This window comes from Artemia sp. Qi Xiang Cuo, chromosome 12 (genome assembly GCF_049724085.1).
Source record: "Artemia sp. Qi Xiang Cuo chromosome 12, ASM4972408v1, whole genome shotgun sequence".
In the NCBI taxonomy this organism is placed as follows: domain Eukaryota; kingdom Metazoa; phylum Arthropoda; class Branchiopoda; order Anostraca; family Artemiidae; genus Artemia; species Artemia sp. Qi Xiang Cuo.
Window position 1 is genome coordinate 8,904,673 of NC_142805.1, and position 18,326 is coordinate 8,922,998.

Genomic DNA, 18,326 nt, shown 5'->3' on the forward strand with positions numbered 1-18,326 from the left:
AGAAAAATGAGCCAAGAAAGCCATGGGTGACCACAGAATTGCTTGAAATGATGGAAATGCAAAACTAGCTTTTTGAAAAACATTTACAGAGCCCATAAAATGTGAGTTTATTTGACGAATTTAAGCGAGTGAGAAACAAAGTTAACCATAAGCGTCGCAGTGAGAAAAAAGCACATTATGCTTCTGCTTTTGATGGTAAAAGTAGTGGTGGTACATAAAGGAACCTGGCGACTAATAAATGAGGTTTTAAAAGGGAATACTAATGATATTGATGGAGTAAAGAGTCTGTTGGTGAATGGAAGTGAGATCACTGATAAATAGGAAATGGCAGATGAATTCGGAAAATATTTCACGAACATGGGCGAAAGTACTAAGGAAGAAGTAGCTAAAAAGTCTGGAAGACATCTGGAAAAGTCCTTTATAGATAATCGAGGCGAAGGGCGCAGTTTTTCGTTCGAGACGTGCACAGCAAAGGAGATCGAGAGCACAGTGAAAGGACTGAAGTCCAACTCGGCCGGAATAGATGGACTTAATCTTAGAGCTGTAAATGCTATCCTAGTTTATATATTACCTTGTCTACTTCATTTGATAAATCTGTCACTCCAGACTGGTGAATTCCCTAGTGGTCTTAAACTGGCAAAGGTAATACCACTGTATAAAGGAGGCAACAAACAAGAACTATCGAATTGGCAACCGATTTCGTTACTGCCTATTTTTTCTAAAATCTATGGAAATATAATTCACAGGAGTCTTTATGAATATTTGGATAAGCTAGGAATATTGTGTGACAGCCAATTCGGATTCCGCAGTAAACATTCTACTACCCATGCTGTTCACCATCTTCTGAATGTAGTCAATGGAGCTCTTGAAAAAGGTTTTATTCATTTAACGATCTTTGTCGACTTCAAAAAAGCCTTCGACACAGGATTTTGAGTTGCTGCTATGTCGCCTATCTAGTCTGGGGATAAAAGATGTTTGCTTGGATTGGTTTAAATCATATTTGTATGGAAGGTCAACTAAAGTAATGTTAGGTGACATCGTTAGCGGAGTCTATCCTGTAAAATGTGGAGTTCCACAGGGCTCAGTCCTGGGTCCGTTACTCTTTCTCGTATACGTCGATATTCTGAGGTTCTACATGCCTGAAGCAACTGTTACAGCATTTGCAGATGATACTACTTTGACTATTTCTGCACGGTCACTGGAAGAACTAGTAGATAAAGCAAACCGAACGCTGGAAAACCTTTTGTTTTTTACCTCCTTGAGTTATCTTGGTGTTAATACTTCTAAGACAAATTATATGATTTTTAGTAGGGTAAGAAAAATTGTAAATAGTGCTTGTATAGTATTTGAAAATTTGTCGCTTTCACAAGTTTTTGAAAATAAATATTTGGGAATTTATGTTGATTACAATTTTAGTTGGAAGAAACACATAAATATGATTTCTTCTAAACTTGCACGAGGTCTTGGAGTGATGCGGCGTTTGAAACACGTGTTACCTTTAACTGTTTTAAGAACTATATATCATACTGTTTTTCACTCTTTTATTGTTTATGGTTGCTGTATTTATACATCTAATTTTTCTTCAAATATTAAAATACTGCAGATTCTTCAGAATAAGGCGCTTCGAGTACTGGGTGAGTTTGTGCAGTATGAGCATACGCGTGTATGTGTTTTAGAATTTTAAATGTTCATCAGATCAGGGACCATCAGGCAGGAGTGTTTACTTACCATGTGCTTAATAGATTATCTCCTGAATATTTTGGAGATTTTTTTGTTTAATTCAGATTATCATCATCATAGGACTAGAGGTCGTGGAAGCTTAGTCTCAGAAGTAAGGAGTACAAGTCAATCTAGTTTAGCAATTAGAAATTATGCAGTTAATTTGTGGAATGGTTTCCTGGAGAGCATTAGGGAGTCAGAAAACCAGTTTCAGTTTAAAATTAGATTAAAAAAGTTTTTGTTGGGTGGGAATAAAATATTTTCGATTGTTGTTTGTTATATCTTTTTATTTTTTTTTGGGGGGGGGAGGGGGGTTGTTTTGTGTTTTTTTTCTTTTTCTTTTTTTATTCGGGAGAGTTAAATTTTATTGAATGGTAAGAAAAGAGTAGGAAGAGTGAATGATTTTGGTTTATGATGAAAGATTGTGTGACGCTGCTCAAGCCACAATAGTGGCTTAATAAAACGTCATACGTTTTTACCATTTCTACGTTTGTTGATAATATTAATTAAAACATGGTGGTAAGTGCCAGTTAAGTATGATGTCTCATCTCATCTATACCAGTAGCGAAATATTTTTCCAAACACGACACACATTTCATAGAGCGTAATTAGACTCTGACCGTATACGTCAGAGCCGGAGTTTCAGTTGCTATTTGGTTTTCCATCGGAAACATTTTTCAGTCCGCGTGCGCGAATTCGGGGTCATGAATCTTGTGTGGTTGTAGATCTGTGTCAAAAATTTCCAGTGGGGAGTATAGGACTTTTCGCTACTGTATATTACCTTTACTGTGTTAGCAACGTGTTACCTTCAAGAGGAAATACTCTGCGCTTGGTAGTTATGACACAGCTTTGTATGACACAGCTCCTTTGTTTGGAGTGGTCTCCTAAGGGTATTTGAAAATCCGTTCGTTGACTCTTCTAAAAAGAAGCTTAGAGGACTAAATTTTAGGGAAAAAACGTGGCAGATGAGGTTTTTTAGCACTTTAGCACAACAAAATAAATGAAAATTGTCCTAGACCTATTGAAAATTGTCCTAGAAAAATGCAAAAAAGCAAACTCGGAAAAACAGGTAAAACATTTGAAAAATGCATGTAAACCAATTTGTATTGTCTAACATTAGACTTTAATCAGAAACCATTCATAACATAATTAAAAGGATTATCTTTAAAGTCAGATTTTTTTTTTTTTTTTTTTTTTTTTTTTTTTTTTTTTTTTGTATCAAAAGTATTCCAAGTTTTAATACCAAGCTGAAAGAGAAGACGAAAAATAAATATAGAAGAAACTTACACCATTTAGCATTTCCCATCAACATCATAAAAGCTGTTCAGTTTGTATACTCGCTTTACTTGTCTTTTGTTTTACATCAGACTAGGGATAAAATACCTGCTTGTGGAAAAGATTACAATAGGCATATTTATGTAGGCCTACGTTTTAAATCTTTACTATGCTTATTTTTAAAGCCCAATTTTACTAAACTTATATCTTTATAGAAGAGCTTTTAGATTTCTGAAAGTATATTTTCTAGCCACTATAAACCATTTAGTTTACTCCATATCTGCACAACGTAAGAAGCCAAGAGAGCAAAGAATATAATAAATGAAAAAATAAATAAAATCAAATAGGTGAGAAAACGAAGAATTTTGTCAGCCAGTGGCAAAATATGAAGACGAAGAACAAGCAAATATTTCGACAAGGACCTTCGCTAAGTCGTCTTCAGTGCTAAAAAAAAGAAAAAAAAATCTAACCTTTCGAAAAGTGTACTTGACAAAAAGAGAATAATAAGTAATATTATTAATATAATATAATAATATAAAAAATAATATAAAAAAATAATATAAAAAATAAAATAATATAATAATAATATAAGTATGAACAATAAGTGTGGTCTTAGATTGTATATATATATATATCTGCACAATGGGGATAGGTTAACTTCCCCTCCTTAGCATTGATACATTTGTCATCTGCCAATTAGACATTCAAAAAAAAAGCGACAACAACATGCATTTTAGATATAAGAAATGAGGAATGAATTTGGCAAAACTTATCTACATCCGTTGAGCAAAAACGCATCTCCAAATGTTTGGAGATAAGGTCAGATCACTAACATATTAACGACGCATGGAAAACTGACGATGCAAAAGTAGTATAATCATTGTCTTCTTGATTGGTCTACAAACTAATATTTTTCACATTAAACTTTGGAAAATTTCATAATGGGTCCCTACAGAAGGCCTAAAGAGGTACTTATGTGTAACATTCTTAACGTTTTTTTCAAACACTGGGGGAATCTATTAAAGTTCCCCTTCAATTTTACTCTCATTTGTAGAAATTTTGACTTTATAAAGACAAGCATATACTGTAAAATTAAATATCCTATTAATCAATTAGATAAATTAAAATGGATTTGATTAAAAAGTTCAAAATTGACAAAAAATTATGGTTACACATAGTCTTCATTTCAAATTTTGCTACTAAACAAGATACTGAAAATACAGAATAAATCAACAATTGATGTTGTAAAACATAAATTTGACAAGCAGCACCAGCAATGTGTGTTCAATCACAATCACCAATCAATCACAAACCAATCCAATCCCAAACAGCAATGTGTGTTCAATGTTACTTTTTCCTGTTGTTTACTAATTTAACCAATTTACCTTCCCGGCTCAATCACTATTATCAAGGAAAGGTCCCAAAATCCCAGAAAAAATCTATCTTTGACATATAAGAATATCAGGGGCGTCGTTTGGGGGAAGGAGGGCAAGGGGGCAGTTGCCCTCCAATAATGTGGAGAAAAATTATGATATATCCCGTGCCCTTTGACTATCCGCATATGGACCCCTCTTGGCCCCCCCCCCCATTAAAAATGCATGAGATTCGCGCCTGAAGAATATATATAGATGACCTTACTTCAGGTAACTCCCCTTTTAGGTAGCTCCTTGTGGGGGCATCAATTCATAAAAACTCAGGAAGGGGGGCAAAATTATTTTCAAAATCTAGGGAAGGCAAATACATATTTTCAATGCCCCCCCCCCCAAAAAAAAAAATATCTGGGGAGGCACAAGCCCCGCTGTCGTTCCCCACATTGACGCCACTGACTCCTTTCTATGTGAAATTCCCCACATAAATATATCACAATATATTATTATTATTATTACCTTTGTCATAAGCCCTGCAATGGCATCTGGTCCATATTTTTGAATAAGCAGTTCAAATTCCTTTCCAATTTCTGAAGCAACATCATACACTTCAACTAAAGTCATAGATACATCAGAATCATCACTTTCGCTTCCAGGCACTGAATCCATTTCAAATGGCAATGGTCTTTTTAGAACGTATGGCATAAAAAGGATGCAGTAGGGATCTGCAAGACAAATTATGGCTTTAGAAAATTTGTATGTTTCACACTGTTAAATTTCTTGGTTTTAAGATGTTCAAAACCAAAACAGAAACCATCATTTTTTGGGCACAGCTCAATTCTGGCATACAAGTGTAGTCACTTCCTACTAATCTAAAGCTCTAAAATAATGCAGAAACGTGAAACTACTGAGACAGAAGAAATTTTAAAAACTAAAGGAGAAATTTACACGGTACGACAATGAAATATTTGTGCTGGGGAAAATAAAAAAGAGAACAATTTTAATTGTAGAAATGAAAGCAACAAATCAAAATGTTAGAAGCAGGGGCGGATCCGGGAGTTTTTTTTGGGGGGGGGGGACAAAATGGGATGACCCGATAAACTTGCGTTAGGAGCAAGTTTAATTAACGCAATTGCGTTAATTAAGTAAATTACACTACTTTAGACTACTTTAGGGGGGCACCCCCCCCCCGGATCCGCCACTGATTAGAAGGACACAGAGGTTTTAATTTTTGAAAATGAAACCCAAGTATGGGTCTGAAACGTGGGCACTTAGATAGATGGAGAAGGATTTGTTGGAATGTTTCCAGACAAATAGTCTACATATTCTTTTTGACACCTGCTGGACTGACTGTATTTCAAACAGTAATATGTAGGAACTATATTCATATAGTTAAGGAACTTCCCCTTAAGAAAATAAAAAAGAGAACAATTTTAATTGTAGAAATGAAAGCAACAAATCAAAATGTTAGAAGCAGGGGCGGATCCAGGAGTTTTTTTTTTGGGGGGGGGGGGACAAAATGGGATGACCCGATAAACTTGCGTTAGGAGCAAGTTTAATTAACGCAATTGCGTTAATTAAGTAAATTACACTACTTTAGACTACTTTAGGGGGGCACCCCCCCCCCGGATCCGCCACGGATTAGAAGGACACAGAGGTTTTAATTTTTGAACATGAAACCCAAGTATGGGTCTGAAACGTGGGCACTTAGATAGATGGAGAAGGATTTGTTGGAATGTTTCCAGACAAATAGTCTACATATTCTTTTTGACACCTGCTGGACTGACTGTATTTCAAACAGTAATACGTAGGAACTATATTCATATAGTTAAGGAACTTCCCCTTAAGAACAGTACACAAATGAGCACAGCACAAATATTATACAGTAGCAAAAATTCGTATAATCTTCATTAAAGATTTTTGGGACACATAAGTGCTAAAGTTGTTTAGCAGTTTAAAAAAAAAACTTCTTATTGTTCTAATTAAATAACCCTTGTGTTTCAGGAATTATTCTTAAAGAATTGGGACAAAATTAAAACTTTAGTGTAGAGAGTGAGGTGTTGAGGAGGGGGATACCCTTCATATACGTGATAATTTCTGTTCGTTTTAAGTTTTGATGTTGCTCCTTGTTTTCAGTAGAAAAAACTTGTTTTCTTAATTTAATTTCTGTTCATTTTTTAAATAATGCGAGGAAATCTGGCCCCATTTCCATGGAGAAATCCCACTCCCCACAGAAATATTCTCTAGACAATTCAAAGCTGGTGAAAATTTAGCCCAGACAATTACCCTTAACGACTCCACATGTAAAATTTAGACAGAAAAGAGAAAGCATGATATGTAAAAATAATTAATTTGTTCCGAATTATTAAAAAATTTAAAACCCGTTTTTTCTTGCTTAATTTTTCGTATATATAAAAATAATTTTTTATAGGAATTCTGGCAAAATCCCCCAGTGTAAAATTTCCCCTGGAAAAGTCCCCAACAGAAAATACATCCCCCTTAGCCCAAAAATGTATGCTTACTTCCCAATAACAAATACTATGTGTAAACAACGGGCAAATTTTATAACTTTAAGATCTTTCCCCTGAGGCTGGGTGGGCATGTTATATTCACAGGCATAGTTTTAGGGCATGTCCTCTATGATGAACAAAACTGATATCTAAGAATTTTCATTGGATAGTTTTGGGAGACAAAGGAACGGGGGAGGGGGCCTAGTTGCCCTTCAGTCTTTTTTGTCACTTAAAAGGGCACTAGAACTTTCAATTTGAATTCGAACGAGCCCTCTTCCGATATTCAAGGACCATTGGGTCTATATGGTCATCCTTGAAAAAAAAACATTCATCCATTCATCTTTCTTCTTGAAAAAATAGAAAATTCCACATTTTTGAAGATGGAGGTTGAAACCTCTAAAATAGACTGAAATAAACTGAATCTGATGGTGTGATTTTTATTAAGATTTTTTTACTTTCAGGGGGTGTCCCTCCTTTTTTGGAAAATCAGGCAAATTTTCTCAGCCTTGTGGCCTTTGATGTATTAATTAAAAAAACTTTTTCCACAAAATAAGTTTTTTAAATAAAAGTAAAGAACTCCATTAAACAAAAATGAGCAAAAATAAAATCAAATAATCATCCTCAAAGACCTAATTTCCAGAACTTGAAGCTACGTTAAACAAAATGGCCATCTCAAAATTTTGATTCAATGTGTTTGGGGAAATGGTGGGTGTGAGAGGGGGGTTAGTTGCCCTTCAATTACCTTCGACTATTAAAAAGGGCACTAGCCCTTTCAATTTCCAATCAAATGAACCCTTTTGAATTTTCTACGACAGAACTTTCTACAAAAGCCTTATATGGCCCCAGGGCATAACTTACAACCCTTGCACTGAGGGTTGTGGGGGGGGGAGGGTTGTCACCTTCAAAAACCTAATTTCCAGAACTTCCAACTACGTTAAACAAAATGGGTATCTCAAAATTTTGATTGGATGTGTATGGGGAAATGGTGGGTGTGAGAGGGGCGTTAGTTGCTCTCCAGTCACTTTCAATTATTAAAAAAGCACTAGCCTTTTCACATTCCAATCAAATGAGCCCTTTTGAAGTTTCTACGACAACTCTTTCAATAAAAACCTTATATACCCCCAGGGTATAACTTACAACCCTTGCCCTGAGGGCTGGGGGGGTTGTCATTTTCAAAGACCAGAAACTTTAAGTCCGTTAAAAATATTTGCGGTATCAAAATTTGAGTGAATATGTTTGGGTATATTATGGGCATGAAAGGGGGGTTAAATGCCTTACAATCACTTCTAACTACTACAAGAAGCAATCGTTTTGTCAATTTCCAAGTGAATTAGCCCTTTTTGAAGTTTCTACAACAACGCTTTCTATGAAAACCTTATATGCCCCAGGGCATGACTTAGAACCCCTGACCTGTGGATTGTTGAGGGGATTGTCATCCTCAAAGACATAATTTCCGGACCTTTGAACTACGTTGAAAAAATGGCTATCTCAAAATTTTGATTGGATGTGGTCGTAAAAGGGGGTTACTTGCCATTCAATCAATTTCAACCATTAAAAAGGGCACTAGCCGTTTCAATTTTCTATCGAATGATTCCTTTCTGAAGTTTCTACGACAACGCTTTCTATAAAAAAAAAACCTTATATGCCCCCCGGACCTAATTTATAACCATTACCCAGGGGCTGTGGGGGGAGTGTCATCCTCAAAAACATAATTTCCAGAATTTTTAACTACGTCGAACAAAATGGCTATCTCAAAATTTTGATTTGATGTGTTTGGGGAAATGGTGGGTGTGAGAGGAGAGTTAGTTATCCTCCAGTCATTTTAGACTACTAAAAAGGCACAAGCCCTTTAATTTCAGATCGAATGAGCCCTTTTTGAAGTTTCTACAATGTCACTATCTATAAAAACCTTATATGCCCGAAGGATATAACTTGCAACCCTTGCCCCGGGGGCTCTGAGGGGGTTATCATCCTCAAAGACCTAATTTCTAAAACTTATAACTACGTTGAAAAAATGGCTATATAAACATTTTGATTGGATGTGTTTGGGAAAAAGGTAGGCGTGAGAGGGGGGTTAGTTACCCTCAAACCACTTTCGACTATTAAAATTGGGAATATTCCTATGAATTTCTAATCGAATGAGCCCTTTTTCAAGTTTCTACGATAAAGATTCCAATAAAAACCTTATATGCCCCCAGGGCATAGCTTACAACCCGTACCCTGAGGACTGTGGGGGAGTTTCATCCTCAAAGATATAATTTCCAGAACTTTCAACTACTTTGAACAAAATGGCTATCTCAAAATTTTGATTGGACGTGTTTGGAGAAATGGTGGCCGTGAGCGGGGCGTTAGTTGCTCTCCAGTCACTTTCAATTATTAAAAAAGCACTAGCCTTTTCACATTCCAATCAAATCAGCCCTTTTCAAGTTTCTACGACATCACTTTCAATAAAAACCTTTTATGTCCCCAGGTGATAACTTCCAACGCTTGCCCAGAGGGTTGGGGGGTTGTCATTCTCAAAGACCTAATTTCCAGAACTTTCTACTACATTGAAGAAAATTTCTGTATCAAAATTTGACTTGATGTGTTTAGGGATATTGTGGGCATGAGTGAGGAGTTTACTTCGTTCCAATTCCTACTAAAAATTAAAAAAGGCACTAGCCCTCTCACTTTCCCATTAGATGAGCTCATTCTTAAGTTTCTGCGACAATACTTTTCATAAAACCTTATATGCCCCAGGGCATAACTTACAACCCTTGACCTGAGGGCTGTGAGGGGATTGTCATCCTCAAAGACATAATTTCCGGACCTTTGAACTACGTTGAAAAAATGGCTATCTCAAAATTTTGATTGGATGTGGTCGTAAAAGGGGGTTACTTGCCATTCAATCAATTTCAACCATTAAAAAGGGCACTAGCCGTTTCAATTTTCTATCGAATGATTCCTTTCTGAAGTTTCTACGACAACGCTTTCTATAAAAAAAAAAACCTTATATGCCCCCCGGACCTAATTTATAACCATTACCCTGGGGCGGTGGGGGGAGTGTCATCCTCAAAAACATAATATCCGGAGTTTTTAAATACGTCGAACAAAATGGCTATCACAAAATTTTGATTGGATGTGTTTGGGGAAATGGTGGGTGTGAGAGGGGTGTTAGTTCTCCTCCAATCATTTTAGACTACTAAAAAGGCACAAGCCCTTTAATTTCAGATCGAATGAGCCCTTTTTGAAGTTTATACAACGTCACTATCTATAAAAACCTTATATGCCCCCAGGGCATAACTTACAACCCTTGCCCCGAGGGCTCTGAGGGGGTTATCATCCTCAAAGACCTAATTTCTAAAACTTTTAACTACGTTGAAAAAATGGCTATCTAAAAATTTTGATTGGATATGTTTGGGGAAAAGGTGGGCGTGAGAGGGGTGTTAGTTGCCCTCCAATCACTTTCGACTATTAAAAAGGGCACAAGCCCTTTGATTTTCCAATCAAATGAGCCCCTTTTCAAGTTTCTACGACAAAGCTTTCAATAAAAACCTTATATGCCCCCAGGGCATAACTTACAACCCTTACCCTGAGGGCTGTGGGGGAGTTTTATCCTCTACGATATAATTTCCAGACCTTCCAACTACTTTGAATAAAATGGCTATCTCAAAATTTTGATTGGATGTGTTTGGTTAAACGGTGGGCCTGGAAGGGGTGTTAGTTGCCTTCCAATCACTTTCGACTATTAAAAAGGGCATTACCCATTTAAATTTCCAATCAGATGAGCCCTTTTTGAAGTTTCTACGACAACACTTTCTATGAAAACCTTATTTGCCCCCAGGGCATAACTTATAACCCTTGCCCTGAGGACTCTTGCGGGGTTGTCATCCTCATAGACCTAGTTTCAAGAACTTTCAACTACGATGAACAAAATAGCAATCTCAAATTTTGATTGGATATGTTTGTGGAACAGGTGGGCGTGAGAGGGGGTTAGTTGCCCTCCAATCACTTTCGACTATTAAAAAGGGCAATCGAACGAGCCTTTTTTGAAGTTTCTGCAACAACGCTTTCTATAAAAACCTTATATGCCCCAGGGCATAACTTACAACCCTTGCCCTGAGGGCTATGGGAGAGTGTCCTCCTCATAAACATAATTTCTATCTGGAAATCAACTATGCTGAACAAAATAGCTATCTCAAAATTTTGATTGGATTGGGGATATGGCGGGCGCGGAAGGGGTGTTAGCTGCCTTTCAATCACTTTCGACAATTAAAAAGGGCACTAGCTATTCCAATTTCCAATCGAATGAGCCCTGTTCGAAGTTTCTACGACAACTCCTTTGATACAAAGTGCCCTGGTATGGAAAAACTAATAATACATCGTTCTTTCCTTAGGCACCGCGATTGCGCTGCCTATGAAAAAGGGCAATTTCAATTTCCAATCAAATGAGCCTTTTTTGAAATTTCTACAACAACTTTCTATATAAACCTTATATGACCCCAGGGCGTAACTTAAAACCCTTGCACTGAGGGTTTTCATCCTAAAAGACCTTTTAGGTCTTTTAGGATGACTTTCCAGAACTTTCAACTATGTTGAACAAAATGGATATCTCAAAATTTTGATTGGATGTATTTGGGAAAATAGTGGGCGTGAGAGCGGCGTTAGTCACTATCCAATCACTTTCGACTATTAAAAAGGGCACTAGCCCTTTGAATTTCAAATCGAATGAGGAATTTTTCAGGTCTCTATGACAGAGATTTTAATAAAAACCTTATATGCCCCCAGGGCATAACTTATAACCCTTGCCCTGAAGACTGTGGGGGGAGTGTCCTGCTCGAAGATATAATGTCCTGAAGTTTAAATTGCGTGGAAGGAAATGGCCATCCCAAAATATTGATTGTATGTGTTTGGGTATATGGTGGTCGTGAAACGGGGTGTTAGTTGCCTTCCAATCGCGTTCGACTATTAAAAAGGGCACTAGTCGCTCCAATTTCCAATCGAACAAGCCCTTTTCGAAGTTTCTACGACAACGCGTTCTATAAAAACCTTATATGCCCCCAGGGCATAACTTACAACCCTTGCTCTAAGGGCTGTGAGGGGGAGGGGTTGTCATCCTCAAAGACCTAATTCCCAGAACTTAAAACTACGTTGAATAAAATGGCTATCTCAAAATTTTGATTGGATGTTTGGGGAAAAGGTGGGCGTGAGAGGGGGGTTAGTTACCTTCCAATCACTTTCAACTATTAAAAAGGGCACTAGCTCTATGAATTTCCAATCGAATGAGCCTTTTTTGAACATTTCTACGACGACACGTTCTTTAAAAACCTTATATGCCCCCAGGGCATAACTTACAACACTTGCCTTGAGGGCTGTGGGGGAGTGTCCTCCTCTAAAACATAATTTCTATCTGGAAATCAATTACGCTGAACAAAATGGCTATCTCAAAATGTTGATTGTATGTGTTTCGGGAGATGTTGGGCGTGGAAGGGGTGTTGGTTGCCTTCCAATCACTTTCGACTATTAAAAAGGGGACAAGCCACTCCAATTTCCAATTGAATGAGCCTTTTTCGAAGTTTCTACAACAACTTTTTCGATACGAAGTGCCTTTCTCTAAAGCAAAAAAAATAAATAATACATTGTGCCAACATCGTTCTTATATGCCCCAAGGGCATAACTTAAAACCCTTGCCCAGAGGGTTGTGGGGGAGTGTCTTCCTCAAAAATATATTTTCTATCAGGAAATCAACTACACTGAACAAAATGGCTATCTCAAAATTTTGATTGGATATTTTTGGGGGAATGATGGGCATGGGGGGGGGAGCGGCTAGTTGCCCTCCAACCACTTTCGACTATTAAAAAGGGCACTAGCCGCTCCAATTTCCAATCGAATTAGCCCTTTCCGAAGTTTCTACGACAACTCCTTCAATACAAAATGCTCTGGTATGGATCCCCCCCCAAAAAAATAAAATAAAAAATAATAATACATTGTGCCATCATCGTTCTTTACTTAGGCAGCACGATTGCACTGCCTATGATAACACTAAAATTAATGAAACTTGCATGTTTGAAATCAGCATAATAAGCCAGTTCTTTTGATACTGTATATCTATTTGTATCAAAATTCTGTTTTTTAGATTTTCGGTTTCTATTGAGCTGTGTTACTCTTCACTTGCAGTTTGTTACCACAAACTGTTTGATATTCTTTGCCTGTTTTTAATTTGAATTTAGTGTAGAAGCATCACAGCTATAATTTTTTTCTATCTTATGCCTATGATAACACTAAAATTACTGAAACTTGTATGTTTGAAATCAGCATAATAAGCATAATAATAAATACTAATAATAATAAAAATAATAATAATAAATAAATACAGCATAATAAATACTCTTTGCCTGTTTTTAATTTGAATTTAATGTAGAAGCAACACTGCCAGAATCTTTTTTATTTTTTTTACAGGGGAGGGGCAACTCCCCTCATATACAGGATAATTTCTGTTTTTGTTTTTTTTTAGTTTTAATGTTGCTCCTTAATTCCAGTTGATTTTTTTTTTTTTATTCAATCAAAGTAAAGTATCCTTTACCTAGAATTTGAGTATTGATAGAAATTCATATTTTCTCTTCTAAAACCAAAGCAAAATTCCTGTATCTAGTCATAAAATAGCCCGTAAGTTAACAAGCTATTCACATGATGTTAAGACAGCTAACCTTATTGATTTTGTTATTGTAAACTGAAGACTGGCAGGAGCAATAGAAGATACTAGGGTATATGAGTACTTTTGTTGATGTTAAAGGTAAAGATCACCATCTAGTGCTGTCTAGGGTTAAATCCAAAGCTGAAATATTGGAAGGGTAAATACCTTCCAGGAAGTTAAGACACTGGTAGACTTCCAGGATAAGAATTTGAGAGCAGCTTTCCAGGAACTGTTAAAAGATCGCGTAAATGTATCAAACGTGGGCATCGTAAAACCCGAAAGAAAAAACGTTAGTGAATTAGTTTGTGAAGTTGCTGATGGTGTCTTAGGGAAGAAAATTAGGAACAGGGCTAGGAATATTAGCGAAAAGGTTTTATGTTTAATAGAGAGAAGAAGGGGCTTTTACAAGAATTATATGAGTGATAGATCATATGAAAATAAGAAGAAAGTAGAGAAAGCATAAAATATGAACTAAGGAGGTGTAAAGAGGAGACCATAGATAAAATTGCTGTGGATTTTTGCAATGCAGCTAGATGGCATAATAGTAAGATATTGTACTGGTGTGTTAATAAATTTAGAGGTAGTAGTCAATCTGGGCCAAAAATGGGCAGAAAACTTTAAGAATGTGCTAAACCAAGATAGAGTTACAGGAAAAGGTATAGAGGAAAATGAAAAAGTTTTTCACACCTTGGATGTAATGGAAGATTTATTTTGTGAGTAAGAATTAGAGACACTACTACAAGGATTAAAAATTATTAAGGCCCCAGGTGCTGATAGTGGTGATATCAGCACAGAGGTGCTGAGAGTGGTGCTGATAAATATGGTGGCTCTGAGGTTAGAAATAAGTTACAGAAGTCAGTATAATTAGTTAGATGTTGTAGTCAAAGTTTAAAAAGAAGAACAGTGCAGTTTTTAAGAAGAGTAGAGGATGTATCAACCAAATTTTCACTCTTAGGTTAATAATTGAGAAGTGCCTGAGTCATCAAACACCTTTAGTCCTCAGTTGTATAGATTATGGGCAGGCATTGGATTCATCTGATACTAGGGTTTTAGTGAAGGTCTTATCCTTGTACCACTGGAGTATTATTAGTAAAGACCATGGGAGCAGTTAAGGTGCTAAAAGTAGAATAGCCAAGGCCCAGAGTATTTTTTTTCACAGTTGAAAAAGTTTGGAAGAATAGGAAAATTAGTCTGCAAACCAAAATGAGAATATTGAAGTTACAGTGATGACAGTGGTCAAACACAGTTCTGAAGCTCCAAAAATGGAGCTTTTTTGGGTGCTCCGAAAAAGGAGGAAGATTTCCTAGATGATATCCAGAGAAATTGCCTACAGACTGTTTTGGGTACCCAGCTGACTGACTGTATTTCAAACAGTAGGCTCTACAAAAAGTGTGGTTCAATTCCACTTCCTAGGGCAATAATGAGAGAAAGGTTGAGATGGCTAGGGCAAGTTCTGCAGATGAAGGATGGCAGATTCCCAAAGATTGTCCCCTATGTCCAATTGTATAAGGCTAAACAGAAAGCAGGATGTCCATAATTGGGGTGGGAGGATGTTCTAATGAAAGATTCAAGGGAAATGAGAACTTCTTGGGAGGGTATAAAGAGGGGGGCTTTGAATAGATTAAAATGGAGGAGTGTGCATGGCTGTTATGGCCTCAGGCAGCTTGGTTCTGTAGTGAATAAAAATTTTCATCTTATTACTCTGAGCATTAGTATTTGTTGGAATAGAATTAGTAGTTGAAGCAGCAGTAGTAGTAGCATTAGGTAGCAGTATTAGTTGAGCAATCCTAGTGCTCAGAAAATTTAGCCTTTAACAGGACAAAAATGGCATAAATTAAACATGGCAAAATTAGATCATCAGTAAATGATTGTGTGATTGTGAAAAATTGATGCCTGTGGATTATATAACTTTAACAAAATGGATTTATACTCTAATAATAAGTTTTACCCAATATTTTTAACTCTTTTCTAATGCAAAAAAGGAGACAAAACAGGTAACAAACAGTTTGTGGTAACAAACTGTAAGTAAGGAGTGACCCAGCTCAATTGTAACCAAAACTCTGGAAAACGAAATTTTGATTCCAATAGATATATCAAAAGAGTCAGATTTTTATGCTGATTTCAAATATATAAGTTTCATCAAGTTTTGTTTTACTCATAAAAAGTTACTAGACTGAGAAAACTCGCCTTATTTTCAAAAAAAGGGAGAAACACCCCCTAAAAGTCATAGAACATTTAATGAGAATCACACCATCAGATTCAACGTATCAGAGAACCATACTATAGAAGTTTAAAGCTCCTATCTGCAAAAATGTGGGATTTTGTATTTTTTGACAGAAGAAAGATCACAGATGCATGTTTATTTTTTTTATTTTTTTTCAATGGTGATCGTATTGAACCAGTGGTCCAAGAATATCACGGGAGGGCTCATTTGAACGGTAATTAAAAGTTCTAGTGCCCTTTTTAAGTGACCAAAAAAATGGGGACAACTGGAGCCCGTCCCATGCTCATTTTTTCCCAAAGTCATCTGATCAAAATTTTGAGATGGCCATTTTGTTCAGCATGGTCGAAAAATACAATAACTATGTCTTTGAGGATGTCAGGGGTTACATGGAGTATCTTTCCATGGAGAAAGTTTTAATGGGAGAAGGGACATTGCTATGAAGGGCGCCAGATTTCACAGTATTATTTTAAAAAAATGATTGGAAATTAAATAATAAAAAAAAAAACAATTTTTTCAACTGAAAGAAAGGAGCAACATAAAAATTTAAAACAAACAGAAATTACTCCGTTTATGTTCGCCCCCTAGTCATTTACCTTGCTCTTTATGCTAAAGTTTTTTTTTGTACTTTTATCAGAGCTATTTATTCTAATTAACAGCCTTTGTGATTAAGGAGTAATTCTTAAAGAATTAGAACACAATTTGAACTTTAGCGTAAGGAGTGAGGTATTGACGAGGGGGCAAACCCCCTAATATAAATAATAAGAAAATACAAATATAGAAGTTCATTACGTAAGTTATGCCAGAACAAAATTTCGAGATAGCCATTTAGCCAAAAAAGTAAAATTAACATGCAAATTTCGTTTTAATTATTCATGCACGTGAGCCAAAATTATTCCTATTATTTGTGATCCAAAATAAAAACCACCGCATTAACTAAAAAACGTTCAGAAATTAAATAAAAATTAAAAGAAATTAAATTTTTTTTAATCTTAAGGGACTTGTTTGGTATCAAGAGACTTTTGGTACAATTTTGCTAAGGGGGGGGGGGCAAGCTCTGCATAAGCCTCTTTCGAAGTCCAAGGGTGAGCCCATGAGGACCAACTGACTTATTTGGGTTCAATCTTTTGAGTCATTATTCCACATACAAAGTGCCAGCAGTAATAATTTGCATTGGTTTCTGAATATCATATTCTGGCATCTATGGCATGGGGGCATCTTCTGGAGGTGTAAAAATTGACTTGAACTGCTGGGTCAGAGCTTCAGCTGTATCTCCATGGTTGCTTGTTTTATTCCAATTAACTGAGAGTTTGGTTACTGAATATCTTCCAGGCTTTTGAGTGGAGGAATACTTCCAAAATTTCTTCAGATTTATTTTCAATGCTTATACACAGATTAATTCTGTTTCTTTTTCAGTTTTAATGTTGCTCCTTACTTTCAATTGGAAAAACTTGTGTTCTATTTAACATCTTACCATTTTTAAAATCATACCAGGAAATCCCCTTCCCTGTTTGAAATTTCCCCAGATATTTTCCTCCTTGCATGAAACTATCCCCATGGAAAATCCTATTCCCCCCTAGAGTTAATTCCCTTGGGAAATTTCTGTTTATTTCCCAATAACAAAACTAGCCAATACAATTGTATAAGCAATGCAGAGCTTGCATAACAAACAGCCCTTTTGCTAGGGGCTTTAGCAGTTAAATTAGGAGACATTTTTATTCCTAAGGTATAAAGGTGTAATTACTAAGCTATATTAGGTGAAAAAAAAACGTGATAAATTTCTTTTAGGCTCTTTCTGAATAAAATAGCCTATTTGCTTTACTCAGAAATTCAAATTGAAGACCTTTATGGATTCTTAAATAAGATTAAATAAAAAAAAAAATTTTTTAACTGAAAGCAAGGAGCAACATTAAAAATTAAAACAAACAGAAATTATTCTGTAGCCTATATGAAAGGGGCTACCCCCTCCTCAACCCCTTGCTCTTTACACCACAGTTTTTTATTGTTTTAAAAAACAAAGTTGTGAGACAGAGTCAAACTTTAGCATAAAGAGCAAGGGCCTGTCCCTTGCTCTTTTTTATGCTCTTTCGTAATTCAATAGCCACTTCTGAAGGAAATTATATTTTAAGCCCTTAGAGGGCTAAAAGGGCTTCAAACAGCCTATAGTAACCAAAAGTTTAAAACATGTTTCTAAAAAGTGAGGAAAATTGAGAAAAGGCTAGTGAAAAAAAATTGCCATTCATGGCTGATTCAGCAATAGTATTTATTTATTGTTATAGTCTTAATAAGTTGTTTTTAGCCCTAATAGTAGCCTAAAATGTACTAATAGTAGACCTATTTTGAATAGCCTATAGTACAAATTTGCAAGATTTTTTAAAAAGAACTAGAAACCCCTCAAAATGATATCATTTCTGCTGGGATATCAGTTTTAAGGGGTTTTGAGACATTTTACTATTAACACTAAGAAAAATAGGGGAGAGAGGGGTGAAACCATACATTTTGAGGATTTTGACACCTACAAGGCAAATTTCTAAAGATACAAACTTCCTTTTTACACAAAT

At 36.0% G+C, this 18,326-nt stretch overlaps 1 protein-coding gene across 4 annotated transcripts in view; it reads right to left on the reverse strand.

Moving 5' to 3' along the window:
• LOC148945739 (RILP-like protein homolog) overlaps positions 1-18,326 on the reverse strand; it is a 139,035-nt gene that overhangs the window by 44,632 nt on the left and 76,077 nt on the right. For all 4 annotated transcript variants that reach the window (XM_089098155.1, XM_089098156.1, XM_089098157.1 and 1 more), the window contains exon 2: positions 4,881-5,086. In XM_089098155.1, coding sequence (XP_088954281.1) covers positions 4,881-5,066 — 186 coding nt within the window. In that variant the 5' untranslated portion in view covers positions 5,067-5,086. The remainder of the gene's footprint in view (positions 1-4,880; positions 5,087-18,326) is intronic.